Raw genomic sequence first — 23,323 nt, forward strand, 5'->3', positions numbered from 1 at the left:
TGTATAAATTAGATTAGCAATTTAAAACAAAGACATAAAGCTAAACACAAGCAAAGAATTTCATAATGTTAACACATTATCGATACGACGCCAACCATGTTAAAGGTTCACAATATACTACCTAATGCTCGGGCCCGGGCGCAGCACGAGCCAACTTTTACTAGTAGATGAATAGACTCGAACGCAATGACAGGTCATCGCTGGAGGTTTACAGACAGTTCATTCAGCACTCCAATATTTACATTCATTTTCAAGAAGATTTAAGACATTCACAAGATGTCTAAATACAGTCAAAAGACCAAACACAATTCCTGCTAATGGTGTTTTCGGATCAATGTTAAAGAATCCTTAAAACTTGTACCAATTGGTCTGAGGCCAAATTACTACTTTCTTCTGACAATCTTTTAACGTAAAACCAAAGAACTTTGTGCTATTTTCGTATCCGAATGCCAGGAATATCTTTCAATCCCATCTTTAGAGCTGTTCTACGGAATAGCGAAGGAGGCTTTTGCAAACCAATAGACTCGCTAAACTGGTTAGCTAACTCCACAAGCGTCGTCTTGTCTCTGCCGATTTCCCTTACTGAATTATAATAACCAAGCCAAGCGTGATAAGCTGCTTCTTTCACACTAGCATCCATCTTTCCCATTGCTTCTTCTATCTGCAAATATCACAACATCAAAATTTAATTGCTAATAAATGATTTCTAAAAGTAAATGAATAATGCTTTTTTCCTTTGAGGGGATTGCCGCCAGATAGGTGGGCCAGCCGTGGGAATAATGCCCCTGAGAAGTCCATAGCATGCGGAGTACTAAACAAACTCATAACAAAAAAGAGAAGAGGTGACATCCCTGTTCAGTTTTTTGTGAGTACATCCACAACACCAACTTCACGTTGCCAGGCACAAAATATGTAATGCAGTACTTTACAATCACAATTAACTGAAATCAAACTTAGCTGGTAATAGATTGCAATATAATCAAGAAAAAAACCTCACAGAAGTCCCTGCTTATCAAATTTTTTTAAAAAAAATTACTCAGAAGTCCAGCACACTAATCCGAGATTATATTATGATCCTTTCTATCTAGCAAATTTCCTTTCTTCCTTTCCAGGGAGATGGGGAGTATTTAGTTCTATGGCTTATCTGTGCATAGAGAAAATGATAAATCAGTTTATGAAGCTGCAAACCTTGACTTTAGCACGAGGATCAAGATGTGGAAGCAGCCAGTTTTCCATGGGGAGGTCTTTTATGTCATCCAAGAAATATTGTTCCCAAGGTGCAAGCAACAAGATGCCTTCTCCTTCTTTGCCCTCTCGCCCGGTTCTTCCAAGCCGATGTATATACTGCTCCCGATCAACAGGAATACCAATCTGATAAACAGTAGATATTCCAATGTGAGGGATAGAGGAAGGAGGATGGAAAAAGCCCACCAGAAAGATAGTAAAATGAGTTCCCACATGATGCACACGACTCTTTGATTATCAGACCACCAAATTGATCATCATTTTGCAATTAGGCAGAAAACACTTTAAATGAGAAATGAGGTAAATAGTGACTTTACTTATCCGAAAGATTGGAAAACTTGAAGGGGAAAGGAGCTTAAATAACTTGAGCTTTCAGAGTTATGCTTTGATGTATTACCTCGCTTGTGAAAGAAATTTAATGGGACAACACCCTATGACACACTGGTAAAAGAGTTATATTTGATTGAGATTTTTTTCTATTTTTTCTTTGTCTTAAGAGAATGTCATATTAGTAAAAGAATTATATTTAGCCATGTGATCTATGTCAGCTGCATTCTTCACGTTCATTGATCCCAAAAGAACTCTCCCAAAACAAGAACTTTAGCTTGTTTATGGGCAAACTAGCTCTTCTTCAAATAGAAATGTTTAAATTTCAAGAAATATCAATGTGCATTATAAGCTCTGTGAATCGCTGTATACCTGAATTACCAGTGTCACATCAGGATAATTCATCCCTCGAGCTGACACGTCGGAGGTAATAAGAATTACACGCTTTGTTTCCTTGAATTCATCAGAGATTCGAGTACGATAAAGTTGAGGTTTTCGGGAATGGATCTCTCTCACATTCATTTTCATCTCACGGAAAAGGGAAAACATGAGGGATGTCATCATCGCTGTGGTACAAAAAACAATAACCTGTATGACAGTCAAAGTTCACAATACATCAATATAGCTATGAGAAAATAAACATCACAACCAAGAAACCAGATGGCATTAAGAAAATCTTTGAAATTTTGAATAATTCCAACAATAAGAACTAATTACCTTGTAATCGGGCACTTCTGAGATATGGCTTGTCAAAAGATGGTGCACAAGTTGAAAATGGTGTTCATGCGGTGCAACGAGATAAAATTGCTTAACCTGCTTAGATATTACAGAACTCAAAAACATAACCAAATTGCAGATAAAGAAATTGCATTGAATCCAGGACCTAATGGTCTGAATTTTCTGTAAAGAAGCAGGAACCTATTCTGTATCATTAGCAGAAACCAAAATCAAGGCATACCTTTGGATTCGTTTCCAGACCGAGCCCCACAGTATCAACATAACCATGTTCCCTTTTCAGAACAAGTTGAGATACTCGACGGACCTGCATTTTCATAACATCTCGTTCAACCAACAGGAAGTTTACAAGTTCTAACACACTAGATTGATCTAAGTTCTTGGATTACACAGCACCAGGTCTATTTCTTTTATTACGGCGGTGAAGCACCAGATAGCACACACTTCGACTATTTAGTGGACAGGTTGATAGTCCACGGTCAACCTTTTACAATATTAACAAGACGGAAACAAGGAAAGTTCTAACCTCCTTAGGGACAGTAGCTGAAAAGAGTAAAGACTGCCTTTTCCGAGGCAAGCAATCAACAAGTTTCTCTATGTCTTTCCGGAACCCAAGGTCCAGCAAGTGGTCAGCTTCATCAAGTATAAGCATCTTCAATCCCATTAACCGTGTAGAGAAGCCAGACTTGTTCTCAATGTGATCTAATAATCTACCAGGTGTCGCAACTATAATCTACAGAAATAGCATTAGCCACAATGAAATTAGATGCCAGCTAAATACACAGAGAAAAAGACAGGGACATGCACAAAATCCTTAAGATGTCAGCAAAATAATAGAGAAGAAACATTCACAAAGCTTTAGCAGTTTTGACCCTAAAATATTGGTATTGCTGCATAAGAAATAGTATCTGGTCTGGTATTAATATTCTTGCTTAGGGTGAAACATGTCCCGACTTCAATTCTTGGAATGTCCCATTTGGTTATCTAGCTCTAAAATTCACATGGAGGGTAATTGTTGTGAAAGACCTACACTCTCTAGGAATTCATGCGAATTTGGCAACGAATATAAGACAATAGCAGCAAAAAGCTCCATAAATGTGATATCAACTAGTGAGATTAAGGCCTAGTCATGTTGATACATTTACATTAGGTCAGGTGTTTGCCAAAAAGGCTGTTCAGTTTGTTTAGAGATTTGTATGACAACAGATAAATTAGAGAACCTCCAGTGTAAGACAACCCCTAAATTATCCGAAAACACAAACCATTTAGTAATGCAAATTTGCAACGAAACAGGAAGAAAACTCAAATGATGGAAACAAATATCAAGGATTCTTATAGCCAACCCCAACTAGTTTAAGATTGAGACATAGTTGCTATTCCTGCAGGAAAAAGCATTACATCCTACTGATATTAAACATGGATTACACTAAGCCCAGCCAAAAGATGAAGCCAGTGAGTTATCTTGTTTATCAATCTAATAATGAATAAACTAGAAGGGATTTTAAGTAGTTATAAAGACTATACATGCAAAACAAGGAAATCATGCATGGTTTACAACCTTATAAAAGAAAAAGTTCATAAGAAACCATTTTTAAGTACAAAGAAGGACCTACAATTGCTTTATGAAATACTGTCTTAAAGCCCAAAAGCTCGTAAAAATCTGTAAGCTAATTCACATTGCTTTACTAACAAAAGAATTTTAAAAAAATAAGGCACCTCAGGAGTTATATCTTAAAGTATACACAGCATCAGCTTTTCCCTACAACACCTCCTATCTTCCTTCCACGGGAACCACATTATGCAAAGGAGCGCACTGTCCCAAATTTACTTAACAGACTTTTATACCATACAGTCCCTCCACATTGCAAAACATTCCTCAATTGCTTTCGGCATCAGCAGCAGTGATATGATCATGACAACTAATGTATTCATGGTGAGATTTCTTAACTATGTAAATTGGAAGAAACAAAAAATTTGTTCATAGGAAATCTTCCTTGGTTCTGTTTGAGTTCAAGCAAGCAAAACGCTTGCCTGATTTTATAATGGATTCGGGTTGCACAGGTCGAAACCAGGCAGGGTTTGCAAATTTTCCTGGGTCAACTGCTTGACAATCCAGCTAGGCACAGCCAGTTCAAGCTCCGGGCTATTGTATTCTCTGGTCAAACTGCAGGTCCAGGCCAAGTTTAACAACACTGGTTCTAAAAGGACGCTTGAGCTCGTGTGTCTAGTCTCAATTCCTAAATCTCATTAGCAACTTCTACTAATGACTCAGAGATAACATACATGCCACACTAAAAGTCATTAAAATATTTGGCAGAACTTTCACACGTCTTTTGTTGTAACCCATTTTGACAGAAACATGTTTGCATTTCTCAGCATGTAATCCTCAAAGTGCCTGGGAGTTGCCTCTGAGAAAATCATCCATGTTCAATTCATCTTTTACCATAAACGGAAAAAGAGTCCTAATATAGACAAAATGCAGATATACCTGGCATGGATTAGACTCTAGGCGTTTCTGATCCTCTTTGAACCGTGTCCCCCCAACTAGTGTCTGCACACCAATGCTTTCATGGTACTTTAACAAAACATTAGCTTCAGCAGCTATCTGACTGGCAAGTTCTCGCGTGGGACACAAAATAAGTACATCTATTGGCGGGACCCTTTGGGCGTTCTTACTATTTGAGGCCTTCAGAACTGTTTCAATAGCTGGAAGCTGTTGCACTTTAATAGCAGCAATAAAAGAACAAGTGAAACATGCAAATAATCTGCAGGGAATAACATAAAGGAGAAGAATTAATTTACCAAAAAAGCAGCACTTTTTCCAGTGCCCGTCCTTGCTTTAACTAAAGCATCCATTCCTGTAATTGGAAAAAGTCGGAACAAGTTCATCCAAAAGAGATATTACAGGTCCAATCATGAACTTGCGGATCAGTTAAGCTTGTTGAAAAGCACATACATCCTACATGCACTGGAATCATTTTCTCCGCACAGATAACAATGAATTTATAGTTACACACCAATCGGACTATTGGCTTGATGGTAAGCGTAACACTCAAAATATAAAAGAATGAAACATGATGCTCATTTATCAGACTACTTTTACGTGAAGAACAAACTAAATATTTACAGCAGATCATCACTTCATTAAATATTTGACTAGTAGTAAAAACATACCCTCAAGACAAGCAGAAAGTGTTGCCTCTTGCACCTTAGTCATTTGCACATAACCAGCTGCAGTAAGGGCCTTGACTGTCAAAGGAGATACATCACATTCATCAAACCTAATCGATCATACGCCCACATTGTCACTGAAACGTCATACATACAAACCTTTTACAATGTCAAGTGGCAAACAGTAAAATCATTTCTTACCTTTTCGAGCTAAGTATCGATTCCTTCTCGCCTTGTTCTTCGCTTTCACTTTCCTGCTTACTCCGCTCTTTAACCTCCTTCCTTATCGCCTCCACGTGCAGCGATAAATCATCCTCATTTTCCACAAATTTCAATGGAACTCTCTTCTTTGTCTTCATATCATACTTCCCTAGAGCAGCACTACTCATCATTTTAGCACTCCCTCTACTTAATCCTTCCTCCTCGTCCTCATCTTCGTCCTCCTCAGTATCTTCATCCGATGAATTCTCATTTCTAGTGAAACCTAATCTCCTCGGCCTATTCCCCTTTCTCGTATCCACAGAATAGGATCTAAAGTTCAATAAACTATTCAAATTATTTACATTTCTATTCTCATTATTATTAAACATTCTCCATCCAAACATTAAAAAATTATTTTGTCTCGACCAACTATTCGAAAATTTTGGTATTTCGGTTCTCCAATTTTCTGCCACGTCATTCCTAACATTAGTACAGAAATGTCTAGTTTTCTGAAAACTGCAGTTTTGCGGAATCAATTTTCGCAAATCAATAGGCTCTCTAATTACTGGACGATGTTGATTGGGCTGTGGAGTATTAATTGGGCCGTCGTCTTGGTTCCACAAATCTTCAGCCCCTTCTTTCATAAATCGATCAGCTAGAGATTTAATATGGTCTTGAGGTGAAACTGGGCCATAGTTAGGCTGTTGTTGTTCGTGAGAGCTATAGGATTGTTCGTCGGAAGTAGTTAATTTAGACCGGATTTGAGATCGGATTCGGGCCTGATAAAGCTGTTTCTCTTGATCAAGGAGTCGTTTTTCTTTATCTCGGGCTTTCTTCTCGTGAAGGCGTTTCCATTGCCATTTGTTGAGACCGCCTGGGAACGTACGAGGACCGCCGCCCATTGAACGATGAAAAGTGAAGCTGTAATGTAGAGATTGGATGAAGAAGAAAATGGTGATACTGAAGAGAAAGAGGGTTTAGTTAGGGTTTAAGCCTCAAGGTGGATTTATACTTTGACCCCTTGCTTATACTATAATTACATTAAGACCCTGTTGGTTCTTTGAGCCCCTTTGGATGACGGGTACAGTGAACAGCTTTATTTCCTTTCCTGTAAAAGAGCATAAGAAAATTAAAGGAACAGAACATAAATGATACTCCAAAAGAAAACTGACAATTCTGAAAATTTAAGCATAAACAGCGAATTTTCTACTCCCCCGTTTCAAGAGTTTAAAAGGGGTAAAATGAAAGTTTTATCCATTTTAAATTGAAACAGACTAATACGAAAAGTATGTCATCTAAATTGTAATAGAGGGAGTATTGTTTATAGTAATTATCTTTTCTTCTCCGAGATACGGATGTTACTTTTTCTTGTTTTTCATCTCTATTTTTTCAAAAAATTGCTTTTCCATATGGCTAAAGAAAAATTTGGATGAAATAGGCTGAAGGCGTTTTTGAAGTTTCTTGTATCGTTTCATAATATATTGTAATGTATTATTTTGATGTATATAATATTTGGATAGATTGCATTGTTTGTCGTCGTTTTACGGTGTCATGCACCAACAATATGAAGAATAAACTTGCAATATTACAAAGAAAAAATAAGATATGAAGTAGAATTAGTATATGAAAAGCTAGGATAACGAATAATATCGGATTATTCAATAACAAGGAAAGGCAAGATAAGAGGAAAAAATAAGTTGACGACACACGACAATACTAAATCGGTCATTACATAAAGTGGACGTAACGACGAATTTAACAGTACGATACAATAAAATTTAAGTAACAATAAAAAAAATATTATATTTAAAGTAACAATACCATACAATACAATAGATAACAATCATCCAAATAAAACGGTAAAACTTACTTCTTCCATTAGTCAACCATCGTATAAAGATTTCACAAACTCGATTAGAGATACTCCAAGTCGATTGCAGCATAAAAACCTCTCATAGAGAAATGAAAATGTAATTCTTTATTCATAGTCAGCATGATATGCTTTAACATAACTTGTTAGATTAGAAACGGACCAATTTCACTAATTGAGAATTCAGAGCTAATATCATCATGTATAAACCTTATAGTTTCTCAAAAATAGAAACTGAACTAATATAAAATTCACACAATTTGACATGCGCCTTCACCTGGGCCACCATAAAGGATCAAATGACCAAATATATCCCCTTGGTGCGACAAATCTTGAACCTGATATAATTCTGGGCTGTTGGCAATTGTATTTCTTAAAGAAGCATCTAAAGATTCAGTTGAAGAATTATAAATGAAAGCGCACTTTCTGAAATATGCATTCTGTAGGTAATTTTGGTCTGGAAAAAGTCCATTACCCATCTGAGGTTCAGGTTGTCCTGGACTGGAGGGCTATATGCTACTCCTCCCCATTCAGCAGTTCTTGCTTGATTTTTTAAACCTGTAAAGATGCTTGCCGGCCAAAATCCAATTTCCGTGTAGTTAACTCCGTGCAAAAGCCACCAATTACCATTGACATGATCCTATGGACAAGTAATGAGATGATAAGCAATATAAAACGATAAAGATACTAATCTTATCTAAGTATATAAAACGATAAAGATACTAATCTTATCTAAGTGTAACTCCCTGTATTTATATGTTGAAGGTGCGCGCTTCTACCTGCGTGTTCAAGGTGAGTGTTTTGGGCTATTTGATGTATTGAACAAAAAGATATTATGTGTGTGGTGAAAGTACTGGAATAGGTTAATGGGTCGGACCTGATTGGGCCGATGTGGTGAAAGTACTGGAATAGGTTAATGGGTCGGACCTGATTGGGCCGATGTTTGTACGCAAGTTGTGAAAGGTGTTAGCGGAAGCCAAATGTATATAGTGTGAATAAGTCACAATTACTGTACAAAAATTATGACAGCCACCAAATAATAAATAAGACAATAAAGCAATAATAAAAGGAACACCAGAATTTACGAGGTTCGGCCAACTTTGCCTACTCCTCGGACACAACCAATATTTTATTCCACTCCAAAAATACAAGTGAAATAATACTAAAGAGAGAAGATACAAATGTCTTAAACAGATGAGAAGGCAAATGAGAGGTGTGTTTAAATCCTAAACATTAGGCCTTCTTTTATAGGGGGAAATCCCCTCCAAACTCAAAAGCCCACCGATGTGGGACAAAGAATTTGCCAAACTTCAACAAATCTCCACCTTGGCAAAATTCCACATCTTCAATTTTCTCTCAATAACAAATTTCAAATTTTTGATTGTGTCTAAATCTTCAATCTTCAGTGTTCAACAATGTTGATCAAATCCAAACAATGTTGAAACTTGATCGCAGTCACCACCTTTGTCAGCATATCAGCAGGATTCTCCGTATTATGAATTTTCTTCACCGTGACTCCTCTTTCTTCTATAATTTCTCGTACGAAATGATACTGAACATCAATATGCTTCGTCCTTGCATGATAAACTTGGTTCTTCGCTAATTGAATAGCACTTTGACTATCACAAAAAATTGTGATACCTTTTTGTTCAACACCAAGCTCCTTTAGCAATCCATGAAGCCAAATTGCCTCCTTCACAGCCTCTGTAATAGACATGTACTCTGCCTCTGTTGTAGACAAAGCAACTGTTGACTGCAAAGTAGACTTTCAACTAACTGGTGCCTTTGCAAAAGTAAACACATAACCAGTAGTTGATCTTCGTTTGTCCAGATCACCCGCAAAATCTAAGTCACAATATCCAACTACAGACTGATTGTCTTCCTGCTCAAAAACTAACCCGACATCTACAGTATTATGAATATACCGTAGAATCCACTTTACAGTTTGCCAATGCTCCTTCCCTGGATTGTGCATATATCTGCTAATAACTCCAACAACATGTGAAATGTCAGGCCTTGTGCAAACCATTGCATACATCAAGCTACCAACAGCATTTGCGTATGGTACCTTTGACATATACTCTTGTTCAGCTTCATCCATTGGCGACATAGTAGTACTTAGCTTAAAATGGGAAGCAAGTGGAGTACTAACTGGCTTAGTCTTGTCATCTATGCCAAAACGTTGAAGTACTCTTTTCAAATATTCTTTCTGAGATAAACAGAGTTTCTTTGAACGTCTATCTTTTATTATCTCCATGCCAAGAATTTTCTTTGCCTCACCCAAATCCTTCATCTCGAACTCCTTCTTCAGTTGAATCTTCAACTTATCAATTTCTTCCGAATTCCTGGAAGCTATCAACATATCATCAATATATAGGAGAAGATATACAAAGGAACCATCTTTAAGCTTGCGCAAATACACATAATGATCGTATTTGCTTCTCTTGTACCCTTGCCGCAACATAAACTCGTCAAATCGCTTGTACCATTGTCTAGAAGATTGTTTCAATCTGTACAACGATTTTTCAAGTTTGCATACCATATTTTCTTTTTCAACAACTTTGAATCCTTCTGGCTAAGTCATGTAGATTTTCTCCTCCAAGTTTCCATGTAAAATGCAGTTTTTACATCCATTTGAACTAGTACCAAATCCAATTGTGCTACTAAAGCCAACATAATTCTAATGGAGGAATGTTCTACAACTGGAGAAAACACTTCATTGTAATCAATTCCCTCCTTTTGAGCATATCCTTTGGCCATCAATCTTGCTTTGTAGCGAACATCTACTTGGTTAGGAAATTCCTTCTTTGCAAATACCCATTTGCACCCAACTGCTTTCTTTCCCTTTGGGAGATTGGCCAATCTCCAGGTATGATTCTGATGAAGGGACTGTATTTCATCATTCATGGCAATCCTCCACTTATCTTCTTCTGAACTTTGGACTGCGTCTTTATAAGTGGTAGGAACATCATCAGCTACAATTGAGGTTGCACAAGCAACCGTTTCTATGAGACGAACAGGTTTCGTTATTGTTCTTTTTGGCCTGCTGGTTGCTATTGATTCAAGTTGTTGTTGAGGTTCCTGAGTTGGAATCTCCTCTACTGGCTCTCCTTCCAGAGGGTTATCTTCATTTGTTTCCTCCTCTGCTTCTTGTGTAGGAAAAATAAATTTTCCCTCAAACTCCACCTGCTTAGAAGCACCTTCATTTTGTTTGGTATCTTCTGTTACCCTATTTACCATAGCAGATTCATCAAAGGTAAAATCCCTGCTGAATATTACTTTCTTTGTCATAGGACACCATAAGCGATATCCTTTGACTCCAGAAGTAATTCCCATAAAAATAGCCTTCTTTGCCCTTGGATCCAATTTTGACTCTGTCACATGATAATATGCAGTTGAGCCAAACACGTGCAAAGAGTCATAATCTACAGCAGGCTTTCCATACCATTTTTCAAATGGTGTCTTGCCATCAACAGCAGCAGATGGTAAGCGATTAATGAGGTGACATGCATATGTAACTGCCTCAGCCCAAAATTCTTTGCCCAAGCCAGCATTGGACAACATACACCGTACCTTCTCCAGCAAGGTCCGGTTCATACGTTCTGCCACTCCATTCTGTTGTGGTGTATGTCTAACAGTGAAGTGTCGGACGGTGCATAATTTTCACAGACCTTATTGAAATGATCATTTTTGTATTCACCTCCATTGTCTGTGCGAATACACTTGATCCTCCTGCCTGTTTGATTATCCACCATCGTCTTCCATTTGAGAAAAATTCCCAGCACTTCATCTTTGCTTTTCATTGTATACACCCACACTCTTCGGGAAAAATCATCAACAAAGGTTACAAAATAGTGTTTCCCACCCAATGAAGGTGATTTGGAAGGACCCCAAACACCAGAGTGTACATACTCCAAGTTGCAAGCCTTTACTCCTTTTAACAATCCTTGATCTGATAGAGTTTTCAAGGATTTTCCTCCAGCATGTCCCAAGCGCATGTGCCATAGCTTGGTTGTTTCTGCCTCTTTGTCATCACTGGATGTCACTGTCGTTGTCCCAATAACTGTACTGCCACGATAGCGGTACATATTATTATTCTTCCGATTAGCCTTCATTACCACTAGTGCACCGGAGCATACTCTCATCACTCCATTTTCTGCAATGATTTTGAACCCTTTTGATTCTAGGGCTCCTACAGAAATGAGATTCTTCTTCAAATCCGGTACAAATCGAACATCTGTTAATGTTCTGATTATTCCATCATGGTTCCTTAATCATATTGAACCAATGTCATATGAGGTAAGAGGGCTGTTATCCGCTGTGTGTATGACTCCATATTCTCCTTCTTGAAATTCCACAAACCAGTCCCTGTTGGGACACATATGATAGCTACAAGCCGAGTCCATCAACCATATGTCTAATGATGTTGATGACTCTGTTGTAACTAATGAGAAGTCTGAATCATCACAATCAGCTACATTTGAATCCATAATGGCCTTTCCATTGTTATGTTTGGCCTTATTCTTCAACTTCGGACAGTCTTTCTTCCAGTACCCTTTTTCTCGACAAAAAGGCACATTCATCTTTGTTGTGTTTGGATCTTGACTTGGATCTTCCCTTCTTTGTCGTCGTTTGATTTCGAGGACGACCCCTCACAAACAGTGCTTCTCCTTCTCCGCCCTTCTGTTTTTCTCGCTTTCTTTGTTCATAGCTGTACAAAGCCGAACAAACTTCTCTGAGAAAAACTTCGTCATTTCCATGGAGTAGAGTAGTTTCAAGGTGCTCGTACTCATCAGGAAGTGACGCCAACAACATCAAGGTCAAGTCACCATCATCATAAGTTGTACCCATATTTTGCAAATCTGTGACCAACTTATTGAAACTGGTGATATGTTCATTCATCGTGGTACCAGGAACATAGGTGAAGTGAAACAGTCTCTTCTTCATGTACAATTTATTTTGACTATTTTTCTTCAAAAATTTATCCTCCAGTCTTTCCATAATTTACTTGCAGAAGTTTTCTTTGTGTATGGATATTTCTGCTCTCTAGCAAGGAAAGATCGAATGGTACCGCAAGCAACACGGTTGATAATTTTCTAATCTTCTTCTCCAATAACATCTGGTCTCTTTTCTTCAATGGCAAGATCTAGCCCTTGTTGAAAAAGGACATCTAGAACCTCGCCTTGCCACATCCCAAAATGCCCGGACCCGTCAAAAATTTCTACCGCAAATTTCGCATTTGACACAATTCTTGTCATAAGCGAAGATGTCAATGATGACGTATTGTTGACACTTGATGTAGATTCTTCTTGTTTATTGTCTCTCATATTTGACACAAATATTATTTAATAGCTTACGACACAAATCAAGATTATTTCCTTTCTGATGTAGAAGATCAGACTAAGCTGCAACCACAGAGCATACTCAGACAGAACCTTGACTCAGTTACCAAGATAAATCTTTTCTGATGTGGAAGATCAGACTATGCTGCAACCACAGAGCATACTTAGACAGTACCTTGGTTCTGATACCAATTGTTGCGGAAGCCAAATGTATATAGTGTGAATAAGTCACAACTACTATACCAAAAATTATGACAACCACCAAATAATAAATAAGACAATAAAGCAACAATAAAAGGAACACCAGAATTTACGAGGTTCGGCCAACTTTGCCTACTCCTCGGACACAACCAATATTTTATTCCACTCCAAAAATACAAGTGAAATAATACTAAAGAAAGAAGATACAAATGTCTTAAACAGATGAGAAGGCAAATGAGAGATGTGTTTAAATCCTAAACATTAGGCCTTCTTTTATAGGGGAAAATTCCCCCCCCCAAACTCAAAAGCCCACCGATGTGAGATCCTGATTGGGCCGATGTTTGTACACAAGTTGAACCTTGTGTTTGCTGCCTAGGCATTGCCTCAACTAGGGGTGGCATATGGGCCTGGTCCGGTCCTAAGGCCAACATGAACTGAAGGACGATTTCACTTCGTTAAATCTTTGTCAGACCCAAACTTCAGAGAGTTTTTATTGAAGGATGTGCACCAGGGGCGCCTGATGTACAACCAGCATTCAGTTCATACTGATCCGGTCCCACGCCTAATCAACTACGTGCGTGCATGCTGCAGTTAAAGCAACGACTAAGCCGGTGCTACAAGGTCCCGTGAGATCTCTTACGACTTGTTTTCTAACATCAGCCAACTAATTAGTTCGATACTCGACCACCTTATTTCAAAACTTCCAGCACAAGCATAAACACAAAAGCATATAGTTCAACACATCAAATAGCCTAAAACACTCACCTTGAACATGTAGGTACATGAACACACGTTCACCTCTCAAACAAGGAAATAGCTAGGATTTACACATAGTATCCCATTCCTTTCTTAAAGTCTATGATGGTAAATTAATGTACAATACATGTAGAAAATGGAATATGTTGTTTACCCGATCAAGGTACATTAACTCCTCATAAACAGGTCCCCCGATTTTGGATGCCGGATATTGGACTCCCAACGGTACCTTTGCGTCTACTTGTACAAATATAATCCAGGACATAATGTATTAAAACAACCTGATTTACCTGCCTGTGATACACAACAGGAATGTAGAAAGCACTTAGTATAGTCTCTGTTTAGCGTAACTCCATTTTAATGATAGTAGCTAGTATATGTTTACCTTAAAAAACACATAAAGTCGATTATTGTTGTCACCATATAGTGTAGGATCCCACCTTAAGTTCAGAATATATATAATTGTTAGAAAATCAACTTTAAAAAGAGATTGACTTGTTGTTAAACAAAGAAAGTAGGTAATTCTGGTAAAGCAGAGAACTTACTAACCATCCAACTTGTATGCTATCAAGACCATTTTGAACCTTCACCCGACCCGCACTGTGTTGATTTTTTTGAACTAAAGGTTTGTTTAGGGACATTATCATTCCAGCTCCCGTAATATCATTTGTTTGATCATCTGGTAATTGTACTCCAGCATACTGTATAAGATAAAGTTTCCAATATCAAACATCTATAATCGAATACTTACTAAATCAAGATGACGAAAATAACAACAACAACAACAACAACGACAAGTATTGAATCATTGTTAACAATGGTCGGAAAAATCTTATACAGAGAATGCTTTCTATATTCATGTCTGTGACTACGTTAATCACTAAGCAAATTCTTCAAGAAAAAACGACATTCTTAAAAGCCATATTAAAAGGCAGATGTAAAGATCCAATAAAAATCTTCCTTGTGCTTAGTAACTCAAAGTAATATTTGGTCATACATCCAGTGGCGGATGAAAATTGAACCAATGGCCTCACAAAGGTTTTGAACCCTCTTGACCACTAAACTATGCTTTTGGGTTGTGTCAAGGGGATTCAAAACATAATATACAGAGGTAAAAAATAGATTTTGCTTTATATATACAGTGTAATTTTTCGGCAAAAAGGGTTCGGATGAACCCCTTCCGCCCTCTAAATCCCCCTGCATGCATATACTTAGAGAAAAAAAGAAAAGATAAGAACGGTCATGTATACTCACTCTGTACCCTCCTTTAAAAGCTACGGCTTCAGAGTCATTTAGGTTGTTACCCTGTAAAATTACATTATGAATGAAAGGGTATAAAAAGATTGATATATATCAAAGGAAAAATGCATAACATTATATTGTCACCTTCATCAAAAGTACTACCATATTCTCAAGGAAATGGTATATAATAACACAGTCCCAAACAAGTTGAGGTTTGTTATAGGAACTTACTAATCATTTTTCTCCATTAAAATTCATCTCATACCAACACTATGCAAAATAAACATAAAAATAAGGAAGTGCTAGAAATTCTATATTCTCTCTCTATATATATAAAATCTATGATAAAACTAAAAGGCACATGGAACACACATGACCTCAAGCAAACGTACTAATTAACATGACTGAAATATATTCCCAACTAATTGGTATCGCCTAAGAAAATAAAATTATAAAACTATTGAAAATTTGAAGGAGTAAACACCAGAGTTTCATTGATTAATAATACTTACATGAAATGCAGGAGTTTCATCCATGCCTTGCATATGTCTTTGCCGAATCAGGTCATCTTTGGTAACTCTTCTTATAGGGACTGTTCCAAATGGACAACCGCCACCTTCTAACCCTATTGTTTTTGAAGACATTACATGTCTTTCTAGTGTATGTAAAGAAGGTTTCATCTACAACCAAATGTAACATTTTGCTTTTAGGTTTGCATTATTACTTGAGAAAGTTGAATGTTATATAATGAAGTAAAATTTACCTGGGGACTAAAATCATGATCCTTTAATAAGGGATGATCAAATGCTGGTTGTTTGTAAAAATCTACGCAATCATATATGTCCCCATTATTGGTCTGCAACGATGCGTAACATCGTCAATTAGAAGTTACTAAGATCGTCATCTGGATATGTAAATATTAGAATTTTACCTTAATAGTCTTGATTGCTGGCTTGTTTAGAAGCTGTAGTTGCTTCTCTAATTTTAAACTTTCTTGCTCAGATAGGCTATGTCTTGCGTCAGCTTTGTCATACCTCAAGAGGAGACAAATCGCAAACAAAAATTGAATTCTAGCTTTCACATGCAGCAACATTTTCGGTGGCCTTGAAGAGGAAAGTCCAAAATTGAAGTATTAGACGGAAATTTTTTATATTTATTCTCTGCTTCTATTTTTTGGAAGTTAATATGATGGTAAATGAACCAATGTGTTTCTCTATATATGTCATAAATGAAGGTAAAAATCGGAAAATGAAAAAGATACAGCGAAAAACATAAAATTTTGTGCCTCCGAAAGTAAAACATATAGTAGCAACTATCCTGAGAATGGAGTATTGTAAGTACTACACATATTTACTAGGCTAACGAAAAATTAAACCCCTTGATTCACTACTAAAACAAAAGGGGACTTTTAACGTATTTCACCGACGGTCAAAAAATAATTATAGCTGCTAACAAAATATACAAATGTCAGTTTGCTGCAAAAAAAAACAAAAAAAAAAAACAAAACAAGAAGCTTCTGAAGAATACCTGATCTGTGTGATATTTGCTGCAAATGTCAGTTTATACATGTATATAGAAGACTTATGATAACATATAGTACTCCACTACTTATGATAGGATAGGTTCGAATTAAATGGCTAAATCAGATTTGAATTTTGATAATCTTTTGATGGCTTTTAAATGGGTTAGTCAATCTAGTAATATTGACTATGAGAATCCTGTTTGACTTTAAGTCAACCTTCGTTTTATGCTAACAATAACTTTTTCTCGCTGCATTTCTTGCCATTGCTACTTCGTTTTCTGTTAATATTGACCGACTCTTAGATGTATGACAATGAATACAATTTGCTGACATCGTAATTTGTAGGGGGAAAAACACTTTATTGCAAAAACAGCATTACGCCATTGCCTATCCCTATAGGTACAAATACATACCTAGCAACACCAACAACAACCCAGTAAAATCCTACTAGTGAGATTCAGAGAGGATAGTGGTACGCAAACTTTACCTCTACCCTAAGGTAAATACATACGCAAGTTCTATCTAAATTTAAGTTGTCTAAGTTCACTTAAAACGGTCAGCAGATCAAATTGTGAATGATATTTGACGAATCCTTTTAAGATCTAGAAAATAATAACAAACGCGTATAAGGGGTCGTTTGGTTGGAAAAAGATTATCACATGATTAATTATCCCGGTATTAGTTATCTCAAGATTAGTTATTTCACCTTTTCATGGGGATAAAAACATTACAATCTCGGGATAACCAATCCCGGGATTAATTATACCGCAATTTTCTCATCTTAAATTTAGTTCCGGAATTAATTATTCCTTATCCCTCGTACCAAACGAGCCATAAAGATATATCATTATCTAATAAATTAATTAGTCACTCACCGTATAGGGGTGGGGTGGATGAAGTGGAGGCTAGCGTCGGGAGCCCTGTGTGATAAGAAAGTGCCACCGTTACTAAAAGGTAAGTTTTACAGAGCAGTGGTTAGGCCTACCATGTTGTATGGGACTGAGTGTTGGCCGGTTAAAAACTCACACATCCAGAAGATGAAAGTAGCAGAGATGAGGATGTTGAGGTGGATGTGCGGACATACAAAAATGGATAAGATTAGAAATGAAGAAATTCGAGAGAAGGTGGGTGTGGCCCCCATGGAGGACAAGATGCGGGAAGCAAGACTCCGATGGTTCGGGCACATTCACAGGAGGAGCACTGATGCACCGGTGAGGAGGTGTGAGAAACTGGCTGTGGTGGGTACGAGGAGAGGTAGAGGGCGACCTAAGAAGAATTGGGGAAGGGTGATCAGACAGGACATGACGCGACTTAGAATTGCTGAGGACATGGCCCTTGACAGGAAATTGTGGAGGTCGAGCATTAAGGTTGTAGGCTAGGGGGAAGTTGTGAATATTTCTACAACGCACTAGAGTGAGATTAGCCAGTTAGGAGTTAGTTTTAGTATTCTAGTGGTCATCTACTGATGCATGGCTTTAGCTGCTGGTTATTATTATACCTTCCATCTAATTCGTATTTCTTATATTGCTGTTATTTTATTATGATTTTATTGATGGTACTAATATATCGTCTCTTGTTGCTTTCCTGAGCCGAGGGTCTCTTGTAAACAGTCTCTCTGCCCCTCGGGGTAGGGGTAAGGTTTGCGTACATATTACCTCTTCAGACCCCACTTGTAGGATTATACTGGGTCGTTGTTGTTGTTGCTGCAACTAACACAAAAAGTCTAAATTTATTTTTGAGAATATGAATTTTATTCGCATTGTTCAAGGCTGTCTCATATAGCAACATACAAATATCATACATACCCCACATTTTTCCTTTTTAGGATCCAATACCAAAGCAGACCCTTTGATTTTCCTCTGTCCAAATTTACTTACAATAACCCCCTTAAAATTATCTCATCATAAAATCAATATTAATTCTTAATTTGGCCTTTTAGAATAACTTGGTGTTTAATGTGCTGGACATTTTTTTTTTTCCTTTTGGCAATTAACAAGAAGAAGTACTGCAACCAATTAAAAGAGAGTATGAAAATGTAAATGGACGGAAAACCACACAACCTTCTAATTCATACCCAAAATTTCTTACGCCAAACACTAATTAAGATGCGAGACTATAACAGAAAGTAACAACTATAATCAAGGAAATTAACGCTGAATCAAATCTATACTTTCCTTATTTCATACTCTGTTTTTCTAATTCCAAATGTGCATTTTACTACAGAAGATGAACAAAAAACCAACAGAGTAAAGAATGATTATACTAGTACGTACGTAAATGGAAAACATCAAAGCAATTGGTACCAACGATTACCCAAAACTAATACTCCCAATTAGACTAAATCCATAAAACTAATGAAAGATTCATGATTTGAGATTTGCAATTATATCAGAAATAACCTTTTCCATATCCAGTAATTCCCTCAAGAATTGCGAGTCGAACTCCTTGTCACTCTGGTCGAAGAAGACTCCACATTTGCCCTAATTGTGACCGAAGAAGTTGTTGTTTTAGCCTTTTTCGGCTTAGGTGGTAGTGGGTTAACAGCAGTCGCCAACTTGGCTTTGCCACGGCGGGTCAAGATGGTGGAGGACGAGGTACTTCCGTCAAAGATGGCGGTTTTAACTTTCTTGGACTTGGGTGGTTCTTCTTCTTTGCCTTTGCCTTTAGAACTGCGAGTCGAAGTCTGCACATTTGCCCTTTTCTTGGACTTACCCACAGAGTCAGAGATGGTTAGTTTCGTTTTCTTGGACTTGGGTGGTGATTGAATCTCAGCAGAAATCAAGTTAGACTCCATTTTTGCTTTGCCTTTGGCAATGCGAGCCGAGCTGCGAGTAGTCACAGTGGTTGAAGACTCCATTTCTGCTTTGCCTTTGGCGCTGCGAGTGAGAATGGAGGAGGCCATTTTCTTGGGCGCCGGAGAGAACAAGGCCCTGTTTTCAGAGATGGTTAATGTCAAGGACATGTCGGAATCATGAGAAGGCAATTCAGACTCCAATTTGGCTTTGCCTTTGTCACGGCGAGTCAGATTAGCAGATGGCTTAGCATTTGCCCTTTTCTTGGACTTGGGTTGTTGAGTCTCAGCAGGAGGCGAGTTGAGTTTGGCTTTGCCGCGGTGAGTGGAGATTCTGGCAACAATGGCGGATGCAGAGGATTCTGTATTAGCAGCTTTCTTCGACGCCATTGAAGAAGAGGCGCCGCTGTTACCAGAGGTGTTTGTTTTGGCTTTCTTGGAGTTGGGTGGTTGAGAATCAGAGACCAATTTGGCTTTGCCACTACGAGTAACAATGGCGGAGGACTCCATTTTTGCCCTTTTCTTGGGGGCCATGGAGAGGAGGAAGAAGAAGAGACTTTCTTGTGTTTGTTGTATTTTGACGGTTACAGAATTTGTTAAAAAACTGACTTGAATTAATTGGATATGACTGCTCAGCTTTATATAGACGGTTTGATATCTCTCGCTTTTAGGCGGCCAATTCAAATGTCACATTTTAGTTTTTCCTTCTAAAGAAACGGAAATTTTAACTTAGAGAACAAAAAATACAATAATTACTCCATAAAGGAAGCCAATATTTTTAAAATTGGTAATCCTGCTGTTTTTTCTTTCAAATTACAGTCACTTACATTTGTTTTTCTTAAGAAGATCAAAATCAATCCATTTAAATTGTACTGGCTTGTTCTAGAACTATAAATTGTCCAAACAAAGTACATCCAAAATGACGTTATTATGGACACTTCACACATTTTTTATTTTTTTAATGCCCTTCATAAAAATACGTACATTTTTTGTATTTTGAATTCTATTTTTTCTCATCAATTTAATTACTTATGTTTTATGTCGCCAATGCATAAAAGAAATGTAAAATAGTAACGGAGGAAGGAAAGACATAAATTTGGTGCATGCCATATATTGAAAATATACATAATTATATCTCGTACATTTTTTATACAACATTGATTATAACTTCTCTTCTTTTTCATTATGCATGCAAAAAACCTTATTCTTTCCATTATCGTTACACAATATGTATCATGTAATTATAACTCCTCTCATCTATTCTTCTTGTTCATTTCCCTTTTTATTTATCTTGGTATCCTACTATTAGGATGTACATAGGTCGAGTTAGTTCGGATTTTATAATTACCAAACCAAACTAATTATGTCGGGTTATTAAATTTAAAGACCAAATCAAACCAATAAAACTCGGATTTTTCAATCTCGATTTTTCTCAGGTTTTTCGATTTTTCCCTCATTAAAATCTTCGTAGCATAAAACATATAACTTGTGCTCCAAATATTTCTTTAATCGTAGTAAGATACAACTATATAAGGTGTTTTCCAAGAAAATAATACAAAGTATGAGATGTGTCATGGCATTATCCTAAAATATTCAATAATAAAGACAGTAAAATCACATAATATAAATATTGCTAATTAAAAAGCCATAATAAAAATAACTATAATCTAAAAGTACTAAGTCATGCTAAAATAAGTAGACTAATAAGGGAGTATTAATTACATGACTAAACGTTAAAGAAAAATAAAAATAGGTTATGCATTTTTATCTAAATCATTGCAAAATAAAAAATAGATATTCAATATATTGTCATTTTTAGTATGAATTGAATGTCTTTTGTTAGCATTGGTATTGGTTTGAGCTTTTATTAGCATTAGTTGAGTTAGTAATATTAAGGAATTTTTTCATTCCTATACACTATTTGAAACCTTATTACGAAAAACATCTATGTTTTGGTATTTACCCGACTTAAATATATTTTAGTTACAAAATATATACAATTCACATTAAAAGGCTCTCAATCCATTATTTATGCATTCAATCAAGGGATTTAGGTACACCATTTTCCTTTTTTTCTCTCCTCTCTCCCCTTTTCTCTCCAAATTGAACTTATATTTAGGAATTTAGAGAATCTAATTCCTCATATCTCGAGTAACGTCTCTTACAATGTCTATTGTTTCCTTTTCTTTTAACATTTTTCCATTCCTTTTATTTTCTCGAACTGGATATTTAATTCATAGAATATTTTCTTCTTTGGGTTGATACTGAAGTTGTTATATTTTGTGAACGAAATAAACACGTTTTTATAAGCAGCAACTCTTACTAGGACCTATAATGGAGATTTATGTATTTGTATAACAGTAGGATAGCAATTAATTATCTTAATGCCTTTCAAGTTTAAGGGGAGTTAACAGTATCTTTCAAATTGACACGAAAATTGAATGTCTCCCTATTTATGTTACTTCAATATGGAGATTTATACTAACTCACATATAATCCATTTACCCAACCTCGTCACCTATACATCCACCGAAGGCAAGAGAAAACTTTATCTGAGAAATCGTATATTTGGATATAAGCATATACTTAATTAGACTAGCACGTACAAACAGAACAAGAGATACCTGTTAGTACAATTTTATAAAGCAATTGTGAGACAAGTAAACTTCTTTTCTATATTTTGTATTTGATTTATACATAATAATTATATATTATACAACTTATTTACAACTTATCTACAATTTTTATACATTATTTCTACCCCGTTAAATACAACTACAATATCATACAACTTAAATATAATTTTAATACAAATTTTATATAATATGTCTTTTGTATATTTTGTATCTGATTTATACATAGTAAAAATAAATTTCATACAACTAATATATATTATACAACTTATCTACAACTTTCATACATTATTTCTACCCAGTTATATACAACTATAATATCATACAACTTAAATACAAATTTTATACAATATTGTTCAACTTTCATAAAATATTTAAATAAAAATATATATATAAACAACAGAATACAATTTACCTACAATTTTACTACAACTTTACTATAATTTCGTAAGTATAATGTATGTCATGTCTTCTTCTTCTTCTTCTTCTTCTTCTTCTTCTTCTTCTTCTTCTTCTTCTTCTTCTTCTTCTTCTTCTTCTTCGAGTTTCAATATGAAATTTAGCCAAAATCAAGTCTAATCTTCACGAAAATACCCTCAAAACTGAGATATAAACTCCAAATAATATTTTAAATTATTTGCAATAACACGCAATCCAAACAAATAATAATTTTTGAAAATCCAAATTCAAATTCAAAGCTTTTTAATGGCTGTCAATGGTGGTGGGTCAGTTGTGCATCGCGTTCGCGAGAGGGTCCTCGTGTTCGCGTAAAAAGAATTTTGGTCAGTGAAGCTTTGGGCTTCGCGAACACGAGGGTGCTGCCGCGTTCGCGATAAAGAAAATATATGGACAGAATGTTTAAGTTCAAAATCGAGGGCTTAAGTCCAATATCACAAAAACCATTAGAGAGCTCGGGAGAAGGTGAAATTTGAGGAGATTTTCAGTGGAGCAATTGGGGTAAGTATTCTTCACTCATATTTGGTTTAATTCCATGATTTAGTCTTGAATTTCATCATTTAATTTGAGAAATTAGATGGGAATTGGGGAAAAACGAAAGAAAAGTTTTGAGAATTCTTTTGGGGATTTGAATGGGGAATTGAGGTCGGATTTTGATGAATTCGATATGGGTAGAATCGTCAGAAGATGAGGATTTTATTGGTGTGATTTTTATCTGATTCTGAGATGTGGGCCCGAGGGCCGGGTTTGAGCAATTTCGGGATTTTTGATGTAAATTGGATATTTTCGAGTGGGCTTTGTTTCCAGCATATTTTGATGGTATGAATCTGC

The 23,323-nt window shown here is 36.4% G+C and overlaps 2 protein-coding genes across 2 annotated transcripts; both read right to left on the reverse strand.

The window, feature by feature from the left end:
* Positions 1–201: 201 nt before the first annotated feature.
* LOC107790752 (putative DEAD-box ATP-dependent RNA helicase 48) lies at positions 202–7,273 on the reverse strand. The gene is made up of 10 exons (XM_016612714.2): positions 5,680–7,273; positions 5,482–5,588; positions 5,110–5,165; positions 4,796–5,020; positions 2,834–3,040; positions 2,531–2,614; positions 2,290–2,385; positions 1,945–2,160; positions 1,189–1,371; positions 202–661 (listed from the first exon to the last, which is right to left on the reverse strand). The coding sequence occupies exons 1-10, from the start codon at positions 6,579–6,581 to the stop codon at positions 431–433; spliced, it is 2,307 nt and encodes a 768-aa protein (XP_016468200.2). The 5' UTR covers positions 6,582–7,273; the 3' UTR covers positions 202–430.
* On the reverse strand, positions 6,705–16,183 carry LOC107790751 (uncharacterized). Its single transcript, XM_016612713.2, has 9 exons — positions 16,022–16,183; positions 15,854–15,946; positions 15,603–15,770; positions 15,103–15,153; positions 14,989–15,045; positions 14,398–14,549; positions 14,234–14,288; positions 14,139–14,142; positions 6,705–6,787 (listed from the first exon to the last, which is right to left on the reverse strand). Exons 1-9 carry the CDS (start codon positions 16,181–16,183, stop codon positions 6,705–6,707), a joined length of 825 nt encoding a protein of 274 aa, XP_016468199.2.
* Positions 16,184–23,323: the final 7,140 nt, after the last annotated feature.

This window comes from Nicotiana tabacum, chromosome 20, assembly GCF_000715075.1.
Source record: "Nicotiana tabacum cultivar K326 chromosome 20, ASM71507v2, whole genome shotgun sequence".
In the NCBI taxonomy this organism is placed as follows: domain Eukaryota; kingdom Viridiplantae; phylum Streptophyta; class Magnoliopsida; order Solanales; family Solanaceae; genus Nicotiana; species Nicotiana tabacum.

What these genes read in the sequence shown, in the direction of transcription:
- LOC107790752 (XM_016612714.2), bottom strand. Translation starts at nt 6,581, where the DNA reads ATGGGCGGCGGTCCTCGTACGTTCCCAGGCGGTCTCAACAAATGGCAA. An exon ending in GAAAAAGTGCTGCTTTTTTG is followed by an intron (nt 5,021 to 5,109) that starts GTAAATTAATTC and finishes AAAGTGCAACAG; the next exon opens with CTTCCAGCTATTGAAACAGT. An exon ending in TAGAGTCTAATCCATGCCAG is followed by an intron (nt 3,041 to 4,795) that starts GTATATCTGCAT and finishes CTATTTCTGTAG; the next exon opens with ATTATAGTTGCGACACCTGG.
- LOC107790751 (XM_016612713.2), bottom strand. Translation starts at nt 16,183, where the DNA reads ATGTTGCTGCATGTGAAAGCTAGAATTCAATTTTTGTTTGCGATTTGT. An exon ending in CAGCAATCAAGACTATTAAG is followed by an intron (nt 15,947 to 16,021) that starts GTAAAATTCTAA and finishes GCATCGTTGCAG; the next exon opens with ACCAATAATGGGGACATATA. An exon ending in ATCATGATTTTAGTCCCCAG is followed by an intron (nt 15,771 to 15,853) that starts GTAAATTTTACT and finishes ATTTGGTTGTAG; the next exon opens with ATGAAACCTTCTTTACATAC.